Below are 24,032 nucleotides of genomic sequence, written 5' to 3'. Positions count from 1 at the left end.
TATTTTGTTCTTCATTGTGTATATTAAAAATCCTGATCGAAGCTGAGCATGGTGGTTCATGCCTGTAATCCCAACCACTCAGGAGGCTAAAGCAGGAGGATCACGAGTTCAAAGCCAGCCTCTGGAGTAGGGAGGCACTAAGCAACTCAGTAAGACGCTGTCTTCTAAATAAATACAAAAAATGTCTGGGGATGTGACTCAGTGGTTGGGTGGCCCTGGGTTCAATTCCTGGTATCAAAAAAAAAAAAAAATCTTTGTCATTTTGCAAGGCTCACCTCCAATCTTTACATCAATCCTTTACTCCGCCTCTTTTTTCTTTTATTCCATTCCTCCCTCTCTCTCTCTCTCTCTCTCTCTCTCTCTCTCTCTCTCTCTCTCTCTCTCTCTCTCTCTCTCTCTCTCTCCATCCATTCTCCTTTTCTCCCTCCCCCTCCTCCTTTCTTTCATCACAAATTATCTGGGCAAACAGTTTAGTCACAAGAATTTTAGTCAATGATGCTGGTGGTCAAGGACTATCATGTGTATTTTCACCTTTCTTGATTTCTCTCCTCATTACAGTTCACTCCACATAATAGTAAAATTGTCCTGTTTCTCATAAATTTAAGAGCAGGTACCAAAGCTACCATGGACAATTTCCCAATTTTTTTCTTTAACTATTATTAAGGCTTCTTGAAAAGGAAATTCCCTTTCAGAATTCTCATACATCAGAAGTATGTCTTCCAAAATAGTCAAACTGCAGCAACACAACAGGATCATGTGAGCCGGTGTCTTCCCTAATTATTTCATTTTCAACTTGGATGTTCTGATGGTATAAGAGAATAAAATGAACATCTTTTAAAAATTTTTTAGTTGACACATTGTAATTGTAAATATTTATGGGTTATAATGTGATATTTTAATACATGTATACGTTACATAATGATCAGATCAGAGTGATTGGCATATTCATCACCTCAAACAAAATTATTTCTTTTAAGTGGTAAATGTATATATATTATTTTCTATGTCTGAAACTAGTAATTTTTACTTAATGTATAGTGATACTTTTCTGATAAGTTTTTTCAAATGCTTTGTTCGTGTGTTTTAAATAGATTAAATAGGTTACAGTAGATACATATTTTTACCTAATTTTTTGGCATTAAAAGTATATTTAGCTGGGCACACTAGCATATGACTGCAATTCCAGTATCTTGGGAGGCTAAGGCAGGAGGATTCCAAGTTCAAGGCCAGCCTCAGCAACTTAGTAAGGCCCTAAACAACTTGGCAAGACCCTGTCTCAAAATAAAAAATGAAAAGGGCTAGGGATGTGGCTCAGTGGTTAAGCACCCCTGGGTTCAATCCCTGGTACCAAAAATTTTAAAAAAAAGAGAGAGTTTATTTTTATACTTTTTTTTTTTTTTTAGTTTCAAGTATGCTTAAATGGCAATGGAAAGACAAGTAGCATTTGTCTTCCAATTATACGTCTATTTATATATATAGGTTTTCCTTATTAGGTGTGGCTATAATAATATATTTGTAACTGTCAATTCAGTTATTTTCTAAATATATTTCTAAAGATATTGGGAGATATTTCTCAACACCTAAGGGGGAAGACTTGAAAACTAAATCATTTCAGACCAGGGTATGAAGATTATTTGAGTGGATTTCCAATCCCTTTGTCCAACACACTATTTTAGACCTAAATTTAAGTTCAAATAAGTCAAAATTATATGAGCATCTCTAACAACTTTCAAATTTAGTGGCCTAGTTTTTGAGTTCCTTGGACCAATCTTGCTGACTTTCCAAGCCTCAATCTATATTAGATTCATCATCTGTACTGTGTGACCTTTGGTGACTTCCTTACCTCAATTTTCTCTTGTGTAAAAATCAGATAATAATAGAATTATTCAGGGAGGGCACAGTGGCGTATGCCTGTAATCCCAGCAGCTTGGGAGACTGAGGCAGGAGAATCAAAAGTTCAAAGCCAACCTCAGCAACTTAGCAAGTCTCTATGTAACTTAGCAAGAACCTGCCTCAAAATTTAAAAATAAACAAATAAAAAGGGTTGGAGATGCTGCTCAGTGGTTAAGCACCCCCTCAGTTCAATCCTGCTATGCCAATTAATTAATTAATTAATTATATCATGTGGTTGTGAAAACTCAAAATAATATAGCTAAGGTGCTTACACCAGTATCTCAAAAATGACAAATGTTCAACAGTTGTTGAAAAAAAAATTTTTTTGCAATTATTTTTGTTAAATTGATGTGCTGGCCTTAGAATCCTTACTCCAGGTAGGACTCACACATCTCATTGAATCAAGAAGTCTATTGTCCTGCTAATGCCTATAAAAGAGGTTCAGTAACAGGCAATGACCAAAATATTTAATGAGAGATGTAGTCATGCCTGACCATTGATATGAATTCACCAGTCCACCATACTAAGGTGTGCCAGTTGAAAATTTAAAAGCAGTTAAGGTACATTATACAGGTAAGGAACTCTTTAGAATTCTCTACCAGATCCCATTCTTAAATAGGACCTTGATCACTGGATACCCCTGCTTAAATATCAGACATGAACTCTCTTTTGTAACTTCCACAGATTTTTCTACCTGTTTTGTTTTATTCTCTTATAGGTAAGACCAAGAATGGAAGGCTGTATATTTTAGAAGGCTTTTTGTGAGCAGTGGGCCCTCTATATCCATGGGTTCCACAATCACAGATTTAACCAGCCAAGTATCAAAAACATTTGAAAAAAAATTGCATCTGTATTAAATATGTATAGATTTTCTTCTTATCATTATTCCCTAAAAAATACAGTATGACAACTATTTACATAACATTTACATTATAACAGGTATTATAAGTAACCTAGAGATGGCTTGAAGTTGCAGAAGGATATGCTTAGGTAACATACAAATGCTATGCCAGTTTATATAAGGGACTCAAGGAGCCACAAACGCTGGTACCCATGTGGAATCCTGGAAGCACTTCTGCACAGATGCCAAGGGATGACTACAATCACCCGTCTTCAAAACCAACACACTTTTGGAAGTAATAGGGAGCACTATTAATAATTATACTATGACAATAAACCACTCTAGGACTAAATATACTCAAGATACACATTCACCCAACATAAAATGCATGAAGTCTTTTTTGTCTACAAATTAAAAATCATATCTCTCACTCATATTTAAAAAAAATGTTTAACTTTGACTCCTCAAAGTCTACTATTTACTATTCTTAGAGTATTACTTTTTCCTGACTTTATCACTTTCTTGTTAATTAGTTTAAAAATAATATTGGGAATATTCCTTAGAATATTCTCACAAAAATGTGTTTTAGTCAGCTTTTTCGCTGCTATGACTAAATGATCTGACCAGCACAATAATAAAGGAGGAAAGGTTTATTTGAAGGCTCATGGTTTCAGAGGTCCTTGTCCATAGAAGGCTGGCTCCATTCCTTAAGGCTCCAGGTGAGGCAGAACATCATGGCAGGAAAGTATGGCAGAGGGAAGCAGCTCACATCATCAGGAAGCAGAGAGAGAGAGAGAGAGAGACAGAGAGAGAGAGAGAGAGAGAGAGAGAGAGAGAGAGAGATTGATTCCACTCTCCAAATACAAAATATATACCCTAAAGCCAGGCCCCAATTCCAATCTCCTCCAGCCACACCCTACCACTTCAATTAATCCAGTCAGGGATTAATTCTCTGATTGTGTTAAGACTATTGCAACCCAATCATTTCTCCTCTGAACCTTCTTGCATTATCTTACATGTGAGCTTTTGGGGGACATCTCATATCCAAACCATAACAAAGTGGTATGCCTAATCAATCTGGAGTGATTGAACAGAAGGTCGACTAATTAATTGCAGTCTGTTTTTCTGTAAACATGTCTGAAGACTAGCCCAGGGATTCTCAAAGTTTAACGTACTTTGGGCTCAAGTATATATCAATGTTTGAAATAAAAAGTACAGTACTTATAGGGTGTTTAAAGGGATTCCAGAATTCATTTTGAAGACTTGTGCCACTATATAAGGTTTGACTCCACTGTCATATTTTGACTAGGCAAAAGACACTAGGGGAAAGCAGTAAAAGATACTTCAAATTCATAGGCAACATGGAAGTGCTCTTGCTCAGATACGCCCATGCTTAGAATGTTACAGCATTCTTGAAAATGTTAATAAGCATGCCTTGATAAATGAGTTCAGAATTCAGAATCCTTAGAAACCACAAGGTTAGACAAAATTAAGTATTTCTGTATTACAGGATTTCTCAGGACTTGCAACATGCATTGGGAAACTGAAGCGTGTGGCATTTATCACACTTTTTAAAATCTTTCGCACACAATTAATTAGTCCTTCAGTTGGTTAAAAACAACAACTCTGAAAGATGTAGAAGGCTATTATTATCACATTTATTAACCAAATCTGATTTTTAAACATTTCATTTGTTCCCCTTTTTTTTGGTAGGAAATATTTGAAAATTTCCACAAAGAGTTTTGATTTCAAGATATCATACAATTATAATCCAAAATAAGCAATAGTAAAATTGCTTTTAAAATTGGAGTCTACGAATTCATAGGAATACAATGGTACTGGGGAGACAGTCCCCCACATTTCAGAAAAGAATGTAGCCCAACACAGATTTTTGACAAAAGATTTTCACAAGCAGAAATTTGTTGCCCAATCTCATTCCTAATGATTTTTTTTTTTTTTTTTTTTTTTTGTCATTTGTCCTTTATGCTACCATTCTGGGAGAACATACTGAGAAAGAAAAATAAAGGGGAAGAGTTGTCTCAGAACTGCTGCATTCCTTAATTTTAAAAAAAGAATAATTGGCTAGCTAATGGCAAATATTGGAACTTTTTTCATTTTTTATTGTTATTTTTTAGATATAATATTTGTACATCTTTATGGATTATAGTATGATAATTATATGCACTTATACAGTAGGTAATGATCAAATCAGGGCAAAAAGTACACCTATATCCTCAAACATTAATCACTTCTCTGTATTGTCAAGTTTTGCACTCTTCTGGTTATTTTTAAATATATCATGTTGTTGCTAGTTACTCTGCTCTGCTATAGAAAACCAGAATGAATTCTTCCTATCTAGCTGTGTTTCAATGTCCTTTATCTCTGACTTCTTTCCTGGCCCACTCCCCTCCTCACCCCACCTACCTTCCTAGTCTCTAGTGGCCCCATCCCACTCTGTTTTCTATTAGCTAGACTTTTTAGTGGAACAGTTTTAACAAGCATAAATACAGGGTTTCTTAACAGGCATTGATGGCATTTAATAGAAAGTTTATCTCCTTCTTTTATTTTGTAATTAGCCCTGATATTTTATACCAGATTTCTCAAATTAAAATGGAAATGCAAATGGGTTATTTTCCTCTGGCAAAAGGAACAATGACACTCACATAAATGTTTGTATATTCCCAAAACAACACACAAAGCCTGTTTTGAGACCCAACACAATCTGTGCAAGACGATCTTTCTCCCAGCTTGATCTATGATTTATGAGGTTTCTCTGATCTGAGGAGACTCAAAAAACAGCAAAAACTCTCAAAAATCATGGAAACTCATTACACTACCTCAGACTACCTACATCATTCATGAATTTTGTCTATACCAGCCACCTCTATCCCCAACATGTCATGAGGCAGAATCAAGGACTTGATATTCACGGAATAACTACCCCAGCCACTTAATGAGGCAAACAGTTCTATTGACCTCAACCTCAGGGTCCATAGTTAAGGCCCCGAGACTGCTCCAAGTGCCTGGTACTAGTTTCTCTCCATCCTTCTTCTCAGTTTCAGGAAAGTAAGCAGCCATCCTTCTTCAGTCCTGCATTTTCCCACTTCCTGCTTTCTTTTTTCTGGAGCTTCCTTCCAACCAAAAGTGCTGGTGTAAGCTCGTCTAGAAAACTTGGATATACAGCTGCTTGATTTACTTCGTAACACTAGTATTGTCAGGATCTGAGAGAAGAACAGCAAGTCAACACCACAGAGCTCCATGGTTAGGTTAACCCATCCAGACATAAATCTTCTTCTGAACAACTTTCTTTGTCCATGATTGAAACCCCTCCCTAATTCTTCTCTAGAGCATGCACCAAAGTGAAACTAATGGCACACCAGATTCTTTCTCCTATGGTATTCCCCAAACAGCATCTCCTAAATTTGTAAGCATATTCTTCCATTTCCACTAGTGCATCCCCCTCTCTGTGATCCATACTTCCTACTCAACAATCTCTCTTTTTCATCAAGTATAAAGCAATCCAAGAATTTGCTTGAGGTCCATATGGTAACCATATGCCATGGAATCTTAAGTACAGTTCTAACTGCAAAGATTCTATCTTCTTATCCTACCATGAAACATGATTTCTGGAAGAAGAAGAAATCAAAACAACCAAACAAACAAACAAAAAAACCCTGCCTTCTGAGCCCAGATTGTTATTCCATAGCAAACTAGATTTGACTGTTGTCACCACAAATATTTTGCTAGTTTTCCAGGAGCAGAAAATGAAGGCAGGATTAAAAAATCATAAACATATTCTTTTCTCTCACACCTCAAATATCTTTGCTGTCATGTTATGTCATCTTTGTTAATTTCTTTCTTTACTTTGAAAAGTCCTTTCAGCAGTAATGAAGTAATTGTGCAACCTAAGAGCTTTGTACCCAGATCCTAATTAGTTGGACTTAAAAAATAATAACAATCATGGAATGTTTTATAGCCCCCCAAATATTATCTCAATTGTTTCAATGACTCTGCAAGGCCAAATATGGGTCAGTAATGCCAATTGCTGCAACAAAAACGTTAAACTTATATAAGAGAAATTTATTTTCTCAGGCTCATAAAATCCACAGTGATAGGTCATGTTTTCTACAGTCATGCAGGGACTCATATGAACGAAAACTCACGATTTTTAAATCCATGGTCAACAAAACTGTTCTGAGTCTTGACATTCATTCAGAGAATGGGGAGGAAGGAGAAGCTTTATATGGTCAGACCTGAAAGTGGCATATATCCCATCTATTCACTTCCTATTAGCCAGAATTCAGTCATGTGATTCACATGGGTCACTGACTACAGGAAGGAATTTCATGAGTTCGCAAGTTCCTCCTGCCTTTGTGGTTAAGAGATGAAGCCTGGTGTGGAGGTGCATACCTGTAATCCTAGAGGCTCAGGAGACTGAGGCACAAGGATGGCAAGTTCAAGACCAGCCTCAGCAATTTAGCAAGGCCCTAAGCAGCTTGGTGAGGTCATGTCTCAAAATAAAAAATAAAAAGGGTTGGAAATATAGTTCAGTGGTAAAGTGCCCCTGGGTTCAAACCCCAGTACAAAACCAAAAATTAAAAAAAAAAAAAAGATAGAAAAGAAGAAGAAGAGTAACAAGTTTGTTGAGCAGCTACCATTGCCTAATATCACCGAGAGATGTGTGTTATCATTATTTCCCTTTACAAATGTAGAAACCAAGACCTAAGTTGGGTAACTTGCCAAGTGCCACAAAACCATTGAGCACCAAAGAATAAACTTAAGAAGAGCTATTTTGAGGAGGAAAAAAACCCAAAAACTCCCGTTTCTGTGGGTTGATTTCCTTATTTTATTATATGTGTGGATGCTACAAACACACACACACACACACACACACACACACACACACAAAGTTTTATTGCATATTAGCTATCCAGCAGAGGAAAATAATGGTAATACATCCTTGATTCTTCAATTTCTCTTTTGAAGGAAAATAGTATGTTTTGAGTTGTCTGCTATTTTTTAAAGTCAGTGATGCCTAGAAGTAAATGATAATATGTTTAGATTTTTGCATGCTCTGTGTTTTATAGTAGACTCACTCAATATTTTTTTATTGTGTTTTTATTATTTATATCCTTCCTTATTCCACAATTATATTTGAAACTGTTCCCTCAATAATGATACCTATCATGAAGCAACAGGGTCTTTCTGGGAAATAATAAAGGAGAATGTGTCACAACAGAAGCCCACACAGAACTGATTCATGTATTTGCTCACTGGTTTTCCTAATAGCACATAATCTTATTGTATTTGGCCTCGGGTTTCATGTAGTGATGTGTTAAATAGACAGCTGCTTTTGATAAGTCTAGGGTCAAATGCATATAGTTGAACCCTATATAAATCAGCTAACCTTTTATAGGTCAAAATTCATGGTCATATTAATATATTGCTCTTGAAGTTGGTTTTGTTTCCTAGATTAAGTAAAAGGTGGTAGCTCCTAAGACCTAGTGCTATTACCAGGCAGTAGACAGGTAACAGTACCCTCCCTCTTGAATTGCTATAACACGGTCATGTTTCCCTCACCGTAAAATGTAAATAGCTAACTATGACCTGTGAGGTGCACCGTGGCTTTACAGATGCTTCCTTCTCTGCAGTCTTATCTCTCGCATCACCCCACCTCTCGTTCTATTCTATCTCATCACAGCTTTCTCTCTTTCTGTTTTAGATAGGTCCCACCTCCACTCAACCTCCATCACAGTCCAGTTTGGTACTTCGTAACACTCAATTGCTGCTCTCTCTAACTAGCCTATTTTTTTTTTTTTTTACATGCTTTTCTTTTGTCTATCTTCCCCCAATATTATACCTTTCTTTTTTATTTTCCTTCAGTGCTATATTTAAGATAACTAAGAAAACCTGTCAGAGTATAGTGCCAAGAAAGGGTTCTACTGAAACCTCTTGAAGGATTTTGGGGTTGAGGCGCACCTCTGGCTGGGCATGAACTGTGGAATAAGGGTACATAACATGAGATTTGAGCTAAGATCTGAAAGATGCACAAAAAGAAGCTATTCTAGTGGGAAAGAACATGTATGAAAAGTTGGAAGTAGGACATCCAAAGGCCTACTTTAGGCACAATGAATAAAGCCAGTTGACTTAAATGATGTATCCATCACCTGCTCATTAATTATTTGCTGACGACAAGCCCTGATTACAGAGGATTCTGAATACCAGATTAAGAAATTTGGATCAAATCAACATAAAGCAAAAATTTTCTGCTATTAGATGTTGGTAGGGTGTAAGTAGGTTTTTTTTTTTTCTTTTTAAAGTAGTCGTTAAAAAATTTATTATTCTCTTTCTCTAATTCCTTCTCCGAATATACCCTGATTACACCTAATTAGACTCTTTTTCTTCCTAGCCATTCCTATCCCCATTTGTAGAAGCTACTCTATAAGCCAAATTAGATTTTCTCTTTTCTAATGGATGATCCTTTGGCAAGATACAATTTTCCATCTCCATTATTCTGGACCTCAAATAAACAGGCCATTAACTAATTGTATAAATCAGGCTAATAATAAATTCTCTGGAACAGCATTGTCCTATAGAAATGAGTGTGAAACGCAAATAAGAAACACACATATAATTTTTAATTTCCTAATAGCCACATTAAGTAAGAAAAAAAGAAACAGGTGAAAATAGTTTTAATAACATATTTCATTTAACCAATATATCCAAAATAACCAACTATAAAGTGTAGACAACATAAAAATTATGAAGAGATATTTTACACCTTTTATGTACTAACTTTGAAACAAAGTGAGTATTTTACATTTACATAGCATATCATTCTGACTTGCCACCCATCACACATGGTGGCTAATGTATCAAATATATTTAGATTTAATTTAAGGAGCATATTCCATGGAGAATCTATTACATTTATTCTTTAAGCTCTGTTCTTAGGAGATCTTACCTGTTGAACGTGACGTAATTAGTGATATAACCTGGGCCTTTCTTGATTCTCAGGCAGGTTATTTGCCAAGTTGCAAGGAGTTTTAACAGATGAGCAGTAAGATCCAGTATATCTAACGTGAAGAAGAGATGCTCTGAAAATAGCTCTCCTGTGTTCACGTATTGGTGTGAAACTCACGGATCTGGCCCCTCAGAGACATGTCTCCTTCCCCACCAACCTGAGATGCTGCCCTCCTGGCAGTGCAGAATCTGTGGCCCCTCCACATGATGCCTACCATAAAAACCCTGCTTTAAATGAGAGAGCACTCACAGACACAATGGCTTCGTTTGACATGTTCAGTGTATTTCAGGGCAGTAGTTCTCAAAGAGTAGTCCTTGGGGCAACAACATTGGCACCTCCTGGGGAGGGGGGCAAGAATGGAGGAAGGAGGGACTGTATAGAAGGATAAGAGGAGTGGGAGGAGTGGGGGGGAAGAAAAAGAAAAAAAATAACAGAATGAATCAAAAACTATTACCCTAGATAAATGTATGATTACACAAATGGTATGCTCTACTTCATGTACAAACAGAGAAACAAGATGTATCCCATTTGTTTACAATAAAAATGAATTAAAACAAATTTAAAAAAAAAGAAATGCAAATTTTCAGTCCCCACCCACCACCATGCAGATCTATGCAATGGGATGGGGCCCAGCAGTCTGTGCTAACAAGTCCTCCAGGGGATCCCAAGGCAGGCTAAACTTGAGAAAGGCTGTTGTGAAGATATCGTGTGTTGGGGAGTGGATTAGGTGAGTGCAGTGAATAGTCAACGTTTGGGAAAAGAAAAAAAAAGCACGTCTATTTTCACTCATCAAATAAGGTTTACCATGGGATCCACTGACACAACCAGCCATCATAGTACGATTAAAATTCACACTCACATGAAACATTATGAATGAATTTCACAAATGAACTCTTGAACAGAAGCAACCAGACACAGCGGAGCACATATTGTGCATAATTAAACTTATGTCAAGTCCCAAAGTAGGCACAATTGAATGGATGCCGGTGGAAGACAGAGTGATGATTTTAGGGGTGAGGGAAGTATCTGGAAGGAAGGATAAAGGGGGCTTCCGGAATGTCAGACGTGTTGGTTATACAGAATGGTTCAATTTGTGATAATTCATCAAACTATACACTTATACAATTTTTACTCTTTTTAATGTACATTTATATTAGACAAAAAGTTAAGAACTCAAGGGTTTTTTTTTTGTTTTTTTTTTTTTTTAATAAACATAAGAAATACAAAGTTCTGGGCTTTTTTTTGTTTTGTTTTGTTTTGTTGTTTGTTTTTATTTTTTGGTACCAGGAATTTAACCTAGGGGCGCTTAACCACTGAGCCACATCCCAGGCCTTTTTTAAAATTTGTTCTAATTGGTTATATATTACAATAGAATGCATTTTGACACATCATACATAAATGGGTATAATTTCTCATTCTTCTGGTTACATGATGTGAAGTTACATGGGTAGTGTAATCATATATGCACATAGGGTAATAATGTTCTATTCATTCTATTATCCTTCTTACACCCATAACTCCTCCCCTCACCTCTGCCTAATCCAAAGTACCTCTATTCTTTCCAAGCCCCCCTCCTTATTGTGAATGAGCATACCCATATCAGGGAAAACATTTGGCCTTTGGATTTGGGGGATTGGCTTATTTTGCTTGGCATGATATTCTCCAGCCCCATCCATTTACCTGCAAATGCCATAATTTCATTCTTCTTTAAGACTGAGTAATATTTCATGGTATATATATATACACCACATTTTCTTTATCCATTCACTTGTAAAAGGGCACCTAGGTTGGTTCCATATTTTAGCTATTGTAAATTGAATTGCTGTAAACATTGATGTGGCTGTAACACTGTAGCATGCTGACTTTAAGTCCTATGGGTATAAACCAAGGATTGGAATAGCTGGGTCAAATGGTGTTTCCATTCCAAGTTTTTAAGGAATCTCCATACTACTTACTTTCCAGAGTGGTTGTACCAATTTGCAGTCCCACCAGCAATGGACGAGTGAGCCTTTTCCCCACATCCTCACCAACACTTATAGTTGCTTGTGTTCTTGATAATTGCCATCCTGATTGGAGTGAGATGAAATCTTAGAGTAGTTTTGATGTGCATTTCTCTGATTGCTAGAGATGTTAAACATTTTTTCGTATATTTATTGATTGTGTATCCTCTTCTGTGAAGTGTCTATTTAGTTCCTCAGTTCATTTATTGATTGGGTTATTTGTTGTTATGGTGTTAAGTTTTTTGAGTTCTTTATATATCTTGGAGATTAGTGCTCTATCTGAGGTGCATGTGGTAATGATTTTCTCCCACTCTGTAGGTTCCCTCTTCATGTTATTGATTGTTTCCTTTGCTGAGAAGAAGCTTTTTAGTTTGAATTCATCCCATTTATAGATTCTTGATTTTATTTTTTGTGCTTTAGGAGTCTTGTTAAGCAAGTCAGGTCCTAAGGTGACATGATGAAGATTTGGGCCTATTTGGGCCTTTTTCTTCTATTAAGTGCTGGGTCTCTGGTCTAGGTCTTTGATCCACTTTGAGTTGTCTTATGCAAGGTGAAAGATAGGGGTTTAATTTCATTTTGCTACATATGGATTTCCAGTTTTTCCAGCACCATTTGTTGAAGAGGCTATCTTTTCTCCAATGTATTTTTTTGGCACCTTCATCTAGCTGTTATTATTTTTAATTTTGAGGCAGGGTCTTGCTAAGTTTCTTAAGGTCTCACTAACTTTCTAAGGCTGGCTTTGAACTCAAGATCCTCCTGCCTCAGGCTCCCAAACCATTGGGATTACAGCTGTGCACCACTGCGCCCAGCAGGAATACAAGGTTTTAGGAAAATGTTCAGTAATATAAATAGCATACATTTTAATTCTTCAGTCCTCTCACAGTTGCCCCTCCTGAGTAACAAATAGAGACTGCCATTAAAGTGACACCATTTAGTTCTCCAGATTAGAGGACACACACTGCCTTGATTCTCTCAGGTTGAAGTCCTTTCCTTCCTCTTGGTCTTTGCTCAATGTGGTCTTTCCCTGTTCTCTGCTGACTTCAGACCAATCCCCAGAAATTTGTTCTTGCCATTAACCCAAATTGACTCAAGTGGAATACTTCCAAGATCTCCACTTTAAAAAGCCCCCAAAGACAAAAGTTTCAATTCCCTAAATGAGAAAATACTGCCCTGGAAACTGTGAGAGGACAAGATGAATACTCTGGGACAGGTGGTCCTCTTGACATTCCCGTACAGCTCCTACCACAGTGGCTATCAGCTTCATCTTCTGACAGTGAGTCCCATCCCATAAATTCTCCTCACCAGTGATGGAGGGAGCAGTAGGACTGTGCAGGTATAGCAAAGCAACAGTGGTTGATGTTGCCCTAAAAAGAGATGGTTTTCTAGACAGAAGTACTACTATCCTAAAATGTTTGCTAATTCCATTTGCAATGGTGCTTTTTCAGGCAAAAATCACAAAAGGAAAAAAGTGATCACAAATTTGTGTTTTAAGAATTTTTCAGTATTGGCATTGTAGACTTTTAGAGTAAACTACTTCTCATTTTAACAGAATATTAGTAGTTAATAAACTTCTGTCATTATCTTTTTGAGGAAAATTTTCAGCATGTTTTTCTAATCAAAGCAGAAGTGATATTCTGCCAGTAGGCTTTTGTGTACAGCTGGGAGTATTTTTAAAATACTGAAATGTTTACATGGTGTTTGACAAGCAATGACATACTCCCCTCCTTGCAAGTGACCCTTCCCACCATCACCATGTTATGCCAGGCATACCTCAGGGTCTCTAGAATCTTGCCCCAGGGACATGAACGTGTCCATCCTTACTGACTGGCATCAGTGCCAGTGAAGTGTGTTAACTATCACTCCAGATTATCACACTATGTATACATACAACAATGTAGTTAAGTTCTCTACTTGATTGTAGAGAATTGGAATGGGGAAAGAGAACATTGCATTTAGCAAAGATGTCATTTCCAAATCCATTTTGTGACTTTGTTCTGGTGGCAGCACCTATATATACTTACTTGTAGAGCTAATGTGCAAATGTTAAAGGCATCATGCAAATAGCCCTTGTACCCAATGTTGAAGTTTTGTCTCCCAAAGGGGTAGTTTTGAGAGATGGAGCCTTTGAGAGGTAATTAGGATTAGATGAGGGGAGGCCCTCATGATGGGATTAGTGCCCTTTTTTTTTCTCTTTTAGTTTTTATTTTATTTTTTAAAGTATAATAATATATTGTTTAAATGAAACAAAGAATTCATTCAAAATTCTCCACATTCCCCCAACATTATATACATCAAGATATAAGGTGATCCAGACAGTAGGGCACTTGACTGATAGAGAATACAGAAATACAAATACAAATACAACCAAATGACCTTTTTTTTTTAACATTTTTTTTTTTATTGTAAACAAATGGGATACATGTTGTTTCTCTGTTTGTACATGGCGTAAAGGCATACCATTTGTGTAATCATAAATTTACATAGGGTATTGTTGTTTGATTCATTCTGTTATTTTTTGGGGATTAGTACCCTTATAAAAAGAGAAAGCAAGATTGAGAAATTTTTCTTTGCAAGCAAAATCACCAAGGAAAGGCTATGTGAGAACACAACCAGAACACAGAGCCAGCTGTGAAGAAAGCCTCCATCAGAATCCAAATCTACCAGCACTTTGATCTTGAACTTCACAGTCTCCCAAAGTGTAAGGAATAAATGTCTGTTGTTTAAGCCATCCAGTTTAAGATAGTCTGTTATAACAGCCTAAGCAAACTAACACAGTCAGTCATTGCATTAGGGAAAGCTGGAATGATTTCTAATATCATTTTTTTTTTTTTCTTTTACATGCTAGGCTAGAACTCTACCACTAGGCCACATTCCCAGCCCATGATTTCTAAAACTTAGAGTAAAACCTACCCTAAAATAGTAGCAAATTCAAATAAAATCCTCTTGGAAATAGCGAATAACACTTTTAAGTTAATCCTTAGTATACTTCCCAGGGTCCTCATAAAATAACATTTTATAGTGTTTTGTTTTAAAACATTTTTCTCGGTTTATGAGGCAAAACATTGTCCTCATCATGCAAATACCTCTATACACCCCATTTCCTATAATACCAGATGTCACCTGTTTTTTTTTTTTTTTTTTTCTACCCCAGGGTCATATTTGAAAATGAAATTTACTGAACTTGTTTTATCCTGCATGACCAAGCTGTTCCCCTCTTTAACTTTCTGGAAGTTTCTTGGTCTAGTACCAATGAACACTGTACATTTTGAAATGACTAAAAAGGTGAACATTTTTTTAAAATGGATCTAAAAGAATGCCAAACTTCTTAAAATAATATTTGTAAAGAGGACTTGAGAAATGTTTAAAGAATTTATGCACATTAAAATCACATCATGAATTTGCAAGAACCACAAAATGAGTTAGACTTTTTCAAGTCTAACTTGAAAGTTAGACTCTTTCATTTCATAATCAAGAGATGTATGTTGAGGTAAAGTCTGTTGGTCAGAGAGGCAAGGAATGAGCAAACTGTGTCTTCAACCCTGAGTACTACTTCAGCTGTTCAAGCAGTTCCCTAGAGACTCAACACCTTCTTCAACAATCATCCATTCAAGAACCAATTGATTCCATTCACCGTAATCTATGATTACTTCCCTCCTTGTGGGTGGGGCTCTCATGTCAGTCCACCTTAGTGGCTGTGGTCCAACCGTAGATGTCCTTCTAGATCCCATCCCTCATCACTCATCTGTGGCTCACCTGTCAGGGTAATATAGAGCAAAACAAGTCAACCTCTTTTCCTAACTGACTCTGATTATATGGCAGCTACTGTCCCCAACATCCCCTACTTAAAGACAACATGGTATAAGGGAACAGAAAACTGTAAGTCAGGAGGATAGGGTGAGCATCACATTTTTGCTACTAAGTAGTAGGAGACTATCTTGGCTGTCTTAGTTTTAGTTCCACAAACCAAATCCTGAGACAAGGCTAGTATACAAATGGTTCATTTGGGAGGTAGCCCCAGAAGCACAGGTGAGGCTTGAAGAAGTTGGACAGGGAAGGGAAAACCATCAATGGATGACATTAGCAAGCAAGTTATGATGAGGGAATCTGGGAGTCCATTCTTCTAAGAGGTTTATAGAACATATTTAGAATGATCTCTCTAAGGGTGGGGGGATTACATATCCCCTAAATCCTTTTCGGTCAGATATTGGACATTAACTACTGGGTACTTCTGGTCCATTCAGAGTAATGGTCTCAGTCAAGTCTCAGAAAGCAGCTGGTTTGCCAGAATCATCTGCTGCAATTTCAAGGGTATTTCAAAGGAAAATGAGTGGGTGGACACTATCTGCTACAAGTCTTAGCTGGTGTGGGCTGTTTCTATTGTAGCTACTCTAACTCTAGAGAGATATAGCCTCTCTAGATCTCAGAAATGAAATGTGCTGGAAAGGACTAACAGAAAGAGGAGAGAAGAGAGAAATGAATCCAAGCTTCAGACTTCCATTACAGCAACAAGGTGGGATTATGAGATTATTTTCAATAGCAAAAAAAAAAAGAAAAGAAAAATAGACTCAGCTACAGATCAGACTGTAGTAAAATGACTTATAGATTTTATAAAACAACACAGAAGCAATCCATATAGTAGAATTATATGCACTGCATTGAGGAAAAGTTAAAAAGAAAAGAAAAAGAAATAAAGGAAAATAGCACATTGGAAAATGGAAGCCCACACAATTAGACCTCTATTCTTCTTGGGGAGTGTAAGGGGTTTGAGGATCTTCTAGTTTGAGAAACAAATGCTAACAAGAATTCATCCAAGTCTTTGAGGTTCACATAGAATTAGTAACTTCCACAAAGGATCCAAGTGTTTATCTTATCTCTGAACATGTCACTTTACATCATTTGGACAAGTTAGGATCCTGAAGGGTCGGTTATGACTTAGTCTTTGAAGTCTTGGAAGTCCTTGGCTCTCAGCAGCAGGAGGTACTGGCATCTCAGCATACTCTCCAAGTGTCTGGATAAAAATAATCTGCCCCCAGAAGCATTTATGAATCTGGATACTATTTCTATTGCCTCCATTTTTCTGCAGAACAACTGAGAAGTAGTGACGCACTGCCAGACTGACCAGTCTCAGAGGGGACCTACGGGAAGCTTTTCACTTCCCTTAAGGGAAAGGTCCTCTCAGTAATACAGTGAAAATAACCTTTCATCATCAGACCAAATTAAACCAAAATGCAAATAAATCTCTTCTTCCAGGCTTGTAGGTGAAATTTTTTTTTCAATTGGCAAAAGAACAAAATATATATATATATATATAAATTTATATATAATATATATAAATATATAGATATATAAATGTACAACATGATATTTTGAAAGATGTGTTAGTCAGCCTTTTGTTACTATAATGAATAGCTGAGATAATCAATGTAATAAGATAAATGATCTATTTTGGTCCACAGTTTCAGAGGGTTCAGTCCATGGTTGATTGGCACATTGCTTTTGGACATGTGGCGAGGTAGAACATCATGTCAGGAGCATGTGGCAGAGGAAGCCTGTTCTCCTCATGACCCAGTGTGAAAAGAGGAAGATACCCAGGTCCCACAATCTCTTTTGAAGGCATAAACCCAAAAACCTAAGACCTCCCACTGGGCCCTACCTCTTAAAGTTTCCTCCACCCCCCAATAGTACCAAGCTGAGGACCAAGCCTTTAACATGTGGAATTTTGGATGACATTCCAGATCCAAACTGTAGCATATGTTCACACTGCAGAATGGTTAAATCATGCTAATTAATGTCATGCATTACCTCACATACCATTATTTTTATGAAATAACCCTTAAAATCTCTCCTTCTAGCAATTTAACAGTTAGCCTTCCTTATCTGTGGGCTCTGCATTTGTGGATACTACCAACTGAAGATTGAAATATTAGGAAAAAGATTGCATCTGTAATGATCACATACAGACTTTCTTTTCCTTGTAATTATTCCTAAACAGTATAACAACTATTTACAAAGCCTTTTTTTTATAGTATTAGGTAATATAAGTAATCTCTGAATGATTTAAAGTATATGGGATGATGTGCCTAGATTAAATACTATGCCATTTTATAAAAGACATATTTTATATTTTATAAGCATCTGTGAATGTTGGAATCTGAGGGGGTGCAGGAGGAACCAATCCTCTGCAGATAACCAAGGGACAATTGTATACAATAGATTGTTTTTAACTACAGTCACCATGTTATACAGTAGATCTCTTGATGCAAATGAACTATATAACAGAATTCCAACCCTTTTTATATTCAGAACCATGGCTACTTTTCATGTCTTTGGTCTGGCCAGATTTTTTTCTTTATTTTAAGTAATGTCAAGAGAGCCTGTGGTGTGAGGTTTCACAAGGTACAGGCAAGATGAGAAAGTCAAAAAGAGAAGGTCAAGGATACTAAAACAGCCAAGTCACAGACGACTAAAAATAAGAGCAGATTTGCCTTTGTTTACATTGCCAAAGGGGAAAAATTAACTTGATGGAAAGGGTAATTAAGCATTTCTTTTTCCATAGTGGTCCAACCCAGCTTCATATCCAGCTGTTCTGTTTTACATTGTGATGATTCTTGATCCAGTCGCTGAGTTAAAGAGGGCCAGTGTGGCCCTGGTGGCACACCACAGTTCTTCTCCCGCTATTAACCTTCATTTTATAAGTAGACAATAAAACTCTCAGTGTGAACCAGTCAACTGGTAGGCAGAGAATAAGGAGAAATTGGGAACATTTACAGAGAGGTGTTGTGCAGAACAAAGAGATAATTTGAATAATTCTTCAGATTAGCATTGTAAAGTATCTTAGAGAGATCATCTAGTTTAATAACCTCCGTTCCTAGCTATAGAAACTGAGGTTATGTAAGGTGACTAGATTGCCATGCAATTATGAAGTTTATCGTTCTAAATCCTCTGTATCATAATCCTCAACTAGTATTCATCCCAGCATAAGATTTTACCCAAGTTCACTATCTAGAGTTAGGAACAGGTATTCTAATAGTTATCAAGTTAGTTGTCTGTGATGGTAGTTTTCCTAACTGTGCTTCAAAGGCTGTTACTACCTTGATTCCAGAGCTCTGGGAAAGACTGGCCACCTTTTAATGGGGGTTAATGAGAGCATAATGAAGATAAATGATCATCCATAGCTCTTTTGGGCCCCCTGACACCCAGAGCCATGTCCTGTCTGAACCCAGATACCTTTCAGGTAAATATAGTTCATCCTTGTATATCCAACTTCACTGGGACCACGCACAGTTCAGATCGTCGACATCTGCGTTCTCTGGATGTTTTGCAGAATGCATTTTTCCTATATAAAGGACTAGTCATTGTAAAATTTCCATGAAACTGTAGACAGCTGCACAGACTCCAGTTTACTATAGATAAGTACCCTGTTCAGATGAAGGAAAAATTACTTGATCCTAATTACCTCACATAATAAACCAGAGATTTCAATGAGCAGGCCAAGATAAATGTTTTGTTTGGTATAATCAAACCGGTTTACAAAAATCAAAGGAAGTCCAGGTGATTGCATTTCTGTGCAACTTTTGCATTGAGCTCTGATACTCATTTAGATGTTTACACACTGCTGAAAAACAATATATTGTGTGTGGATATTTGTGTATAGCCTTTATTTTGTACAAACTTGTTAGAGTTTCTATACCAAAATGATTGCCTGACACCCTAAATAGTTGTTAGGGGCTAACAATCTTACTAGAAGTATTTTGTAGACTTCCTGGTTTGAAATCATCTTCAAAGAGTTAATCATCTATCATTTTATATTTTATATTTACCCCTAATTTGGCACAAAATGTTTCTTGCCAAGTAGGTCATCTTCCTTATTTATTAGAGACATCCCAATAACTTTTTGGCTGTTTTAACAATTCAAATTTACCTAAAAGTTCAAGATTTGTCATTGATGAATTCTTGGTAGTTTGGTAGCTAATTCCTCAAAAGTCATCCTGGCCATCTTTTGTAAAATGGCAGCATCACAGGCATTGGGATATAAATTTTTATAGTTATTTTTTTAAACTTTCTGAGTTAGATAGGTCCACATGAGAATGTGACCAAAAACTATCTCCTTCCAAAAAATAAACACACTTTTGTAAATCTTGCCAAAAAGTTTTATGAATTCCTGGAGTATACCCAGGGTTTCTCTGGGGTTAAAAATGTTTGTTCTAAGTGGATATCTTGGGAAAAGATAGTATTTATGTTGATTTATAGCATAGATACATTTATAAAAATTTCAGTAGTTTCATCATTTGTCACCACAGATTAAATCCATGCATGTACTACTTCATGTAGATATGTGTGACTGCATTAAAAGTGGCCTACTTTTTGAAATTTCTATTTTATGGGGCTTTTCATTTTATTTTAATCAATTTTAAACATTCTTTTAAATCTTTTTCAATTTTCTTAATGGGAGGTATTTTTAAAATTTATGAAATTATTTCCTTTTTATTCCTGTTAGTCTTAAAAGCACATCTATGTATAGAACTTTGACTTGAATATGTGATTTAATAATTGTATTTTAAAAATCCTTAAATATGACATTGACCTCAAAGATTCTGAAAGTCAGAATCTACATATAAATTTAATTCCAGTTTCTTCTATTTAAAAAAAAAACACTGAAACAGAATTAGGTATAACTCTTTTGCAGTTTTTAATATTGCCAAATGATAAGATGCTATAAGAATTTAATATAAACAACTACATTTTTGAGGGTAGTTTATAGAACTTGCATAGAACTAATAAGCATTTTAGCTGTTGAATTTATAGTTGTACAATAAATGGACTGGTGTCTTAGTTAATGTAGATTTCTATAACAAAATTCCATAAACTGGATAACTTGTAAACAACAAAAAAATACATATATTTCTCACAGTTCTAGTGAATGGGAAGTCCAGGATCAAGGTGCTGGCAGAGTTAATGATGTCTGGTGAAGGTCCACTTTCTAGTTCACAGACAGAGCCCTTTTTTTGATATTGGGAATTGAACTGAGGGGTGCTGAGTCACATCCCAGCACTTTTTATTTTTTATTTTGAAATAGGGTCTCACCAAGTTACTTAGGGCCTTGCTAAATTGCTGAGGCTGACCTCAAACTTGCAATCCTCCTGTCTCAGCCTCCACACAGATGGGATTACAGGCATATGCCACAACACCCAGCAGATAGCCTTCTTGCTGTGCCTTCACATAGAAAAGGCAAAGGGTATCTCAGGCCCCTTGGTTAGGGCACAATTCCCATTCATGAAGTTTTCCTGTTCATGACCTAATCAACTCCCAAAGGCCCACCCCCTAATGCCATCACTTTAGGAGTTGGGATTTCAGCATATGAATTTGGGGAGGGGGGCACAAACATTCAGACCATAACAACCAGATATACTTTCTCTCTCTCTCATGAGTAATGATTATATATGTACATGCAGTGCAGCTTGCATTTCCTCCTAAACAGAAAACCTGCACTAATTGCTTCAAACCCATAACTAAGCATGTTATAAAAACCATAATTTAAAATATATAGGATCAAATCCAGTCTTGCTAAAGTCTGTGAGCCTGAAAATTCAAATAGCCCTTTTAATAGAGTAAATCTGTAGAAACAGTCTTCCATAGCTACCTGGTTATTTGTGAATGCTATCACAAGCTTATAGCTTTCATCCTACATTATTGACAGATGTGCAGATAGAATCATTTCTGGAGAAAAGACAGACTGGATTTGGAGATCTGTCATGTTAATATGAAGTCCTTGTCCTCACATGAATATGTATATTTGTGTGCACACGTAGAATACACTCAAATAATGTATCTCTGAAATGCATACTTTTCACATATTTAATTTATTATCAGGATACATCTTAGCATATATAATGAATTTATTTGGTACCACTGAATAATAGTGCAAATATCAACTGATGATATCTTGGATTCAATGAAATGCATTATATAGATTACACACAGAACATGAGCTCAAAAGGTGCCTTGGTAATGTTAAAGCAATCTCCCAAGGAAATTGAAAAGGGTAATTTGCTGAAGACACAGATTTTGGTGACAAAAACAGATGCAGCTCAATGATTAATTTTTCAAATGCTTTCCACTCATGTGAATCATTAGATCACAAGCTTTAAAAATGAATGTAAATTATCTTTTAAAAAAACACTTCTTAAGTAATATATCATGCAGAAACATAATGTTTATGTAAGTTAAAAAGAATGATGAATTATTGTTCAGTGCAAATGAATAAATTTTAAATGTATGTAAAATCTTAGATAATTCTAAAATGTTAATACTGAAATGAGTGTTGTAAAAGACAACATATCAAATGATAACATTTTCCTATAAATGAGTAAAACTGAAACACTTTCACATTTAAATTTTAGCCTAATACAGATAGTTCCTTTTTCAATCATTGTTTATTTTCACTGTTAATTAGAAAAAAAGCATTTGAAAGATTTTTTTCAATCTACATGTTAGCTCCAAAATTAAAAAGGCACATTTTAATAGGAGTTGGTTTAAAACAATTTGACATGAGTGAGATAACAGTTTGAAAAATGTGTCTATGCTCAGTTTTGCTTCTAAATTTTGACTTTTAAACTTATTGTTAGTCTCAGAAAGAAATAAGAAGCAGTGCAGATAATTAAACATTTGCCTTGGGGGAATTATTTGCAGTTAATTAAAACCATACACTTCAGGTGTATACTTGCTTCACTGGTTATTAAATTTGAATCATATGTTAACTACCCAGGTTTCTCACTTGTCCATCAAATGTTGCTTGTGGCAGGGTGAAGAAATAAACCTTCTCATAAGATTCCAAACCAAATGTTTGAAGCTATCTATCTACACGTTTTGAGAAGGAAGGAAGAGAGGAAAGAGAAATAAACAAGGAAAGAATGATAATTTTAGACTCCATCTAAGTCATCTCTCTTAAAATTCAACTTAGAGATGCAAACTCAGTAGAGCACTAATTTTTAAACAGGTATAGGTCTGCCATCTCCAGCTTTCTCCATAGCCACATGCAAACAGGATTAACTAGAGGTTTTTAGATATCTTTGAATTACCTTCCTTTTGGCTACATAAAATACACACACACACACACACACACACACACACACACACACACACACACGATTTTAAGCTCCATGAGGGCAGAGATTTTGTTGTACGTTCCCTATTGACTCTCCAGCATCCAGAACAGTGTCTGCCACATGTTAACCCTTAATAAATGTTTGTAAATGAATAAGAGACAGAAGGTATGCATTCCCTCATTGCTATTGTGCAACTGGTATGGTACCCAGGGAAGATGATCATAATTACCACTGGATTTCCAAAGTGCTATTTCTGATTTTTTCAAGGACCCGAGGCTTGCATATCTGAACAACTATAGTACTGAAAACATTAAGAACATTAAAATTAGATATTCCTTTAATCTTCTCTATTTTGCCTTTCTTTCATATCCTTTCCTGCAATTCTAAGACTTTCACTGATGCATGTAGCCTGCTTTATATTTTCTTCTTTGTTGCAAACGGATGCCCCAGCTACATCTCTACTTTTGTAAGCTTTGTGTGTTTATGTCACACACTACTTTAAGAAAAGTTATTTATTAATGAAAATACTTAAGTATTTGAGTGATTTTTTTAAATAATAAATTCTGTTGCCCTGAACATACATCTATCATATTAGTACTGAAAGGTGCTATTTTTTTCTGTTAAAAATGCTGATAAAATGTTTGTTTGTTGTCAGATTCTTCAAAGGATGACAATATTATAAAAGACAGTGAAGTAACAGATCGTTCTGTGTGTGACCAAGATCATCCCAATGGTAAGTTGTGAGATCCTTTTGCAGTTATTTTTTTTTCCTATTGGAAAACATTCCATCTACAAAAACAGATTTGAGTTTTTATGAGGAAAAATGAAATTTTGAGTTTTTTTCTTAGTGCTGAACACCAGCTGATTGGTAGCTGACATCTTGAGATAGGGTTTCTGCTTTCCACAATCTTCATTACCCATTATTTTTGTACCAGGCTGGCTTCATTTATTTTGCTTATTGTTACCTGCCTGTATTCTATAAGCATTGGATTGGCAACTATTGAAATGAATGTGTGATAAGAATGAGAATAAATGTGAGACATATGGAGAATAAACCCAGGAGATTAAATCTACATATCCTTGGAATACCAAGAAGAGCAAATAGAACAAACAAATGAAGCAATCTTTAGAAAACTAATAGGAAAAAGTTTTCCTAATGCAAACCAGTT

The 24,032-nt window shown here is 36.0% G+C and overlaps 1 protein-coding gene across 1 annotated transcript in view; it reads left to right on the top strand.

Annotated features, from left to right (window-relative positions):
• The window catches only part of MACROD2 (mono-ADP ribosylhydrolase 2), a 2,108,743-nt gene that overhangs the window by 1,993,106 nt on the left and 91,605 nt on the right, over positions 1-24,032 (top strand). The window contains exon 14 of the mRNA XM_079128517.1: positions 23,519-23,596. Coding sequence (XP_078984643.1) covers positions 23,519-23,596 — 78 coding nt within the window. The remainder of the gene's footprint in view (positions 1-23,518; positions 23,597-24,032) is intronic.

This window comes from Sciurus vulgaris, assembly GCF_902686455.1.
Source record: "Sciurus vulgaris genome assembly, chromosome: 2".
Classification (NCBI taxonomy): Eukaryota; Metazoa; Chordata; class Mammalia; order Rodentia; family Sciuridae; genus Sciurus; species Sciurus vulgaris.
This window is presented reverse-complemented; position numbering and strand designations above follow the sequence as displayed.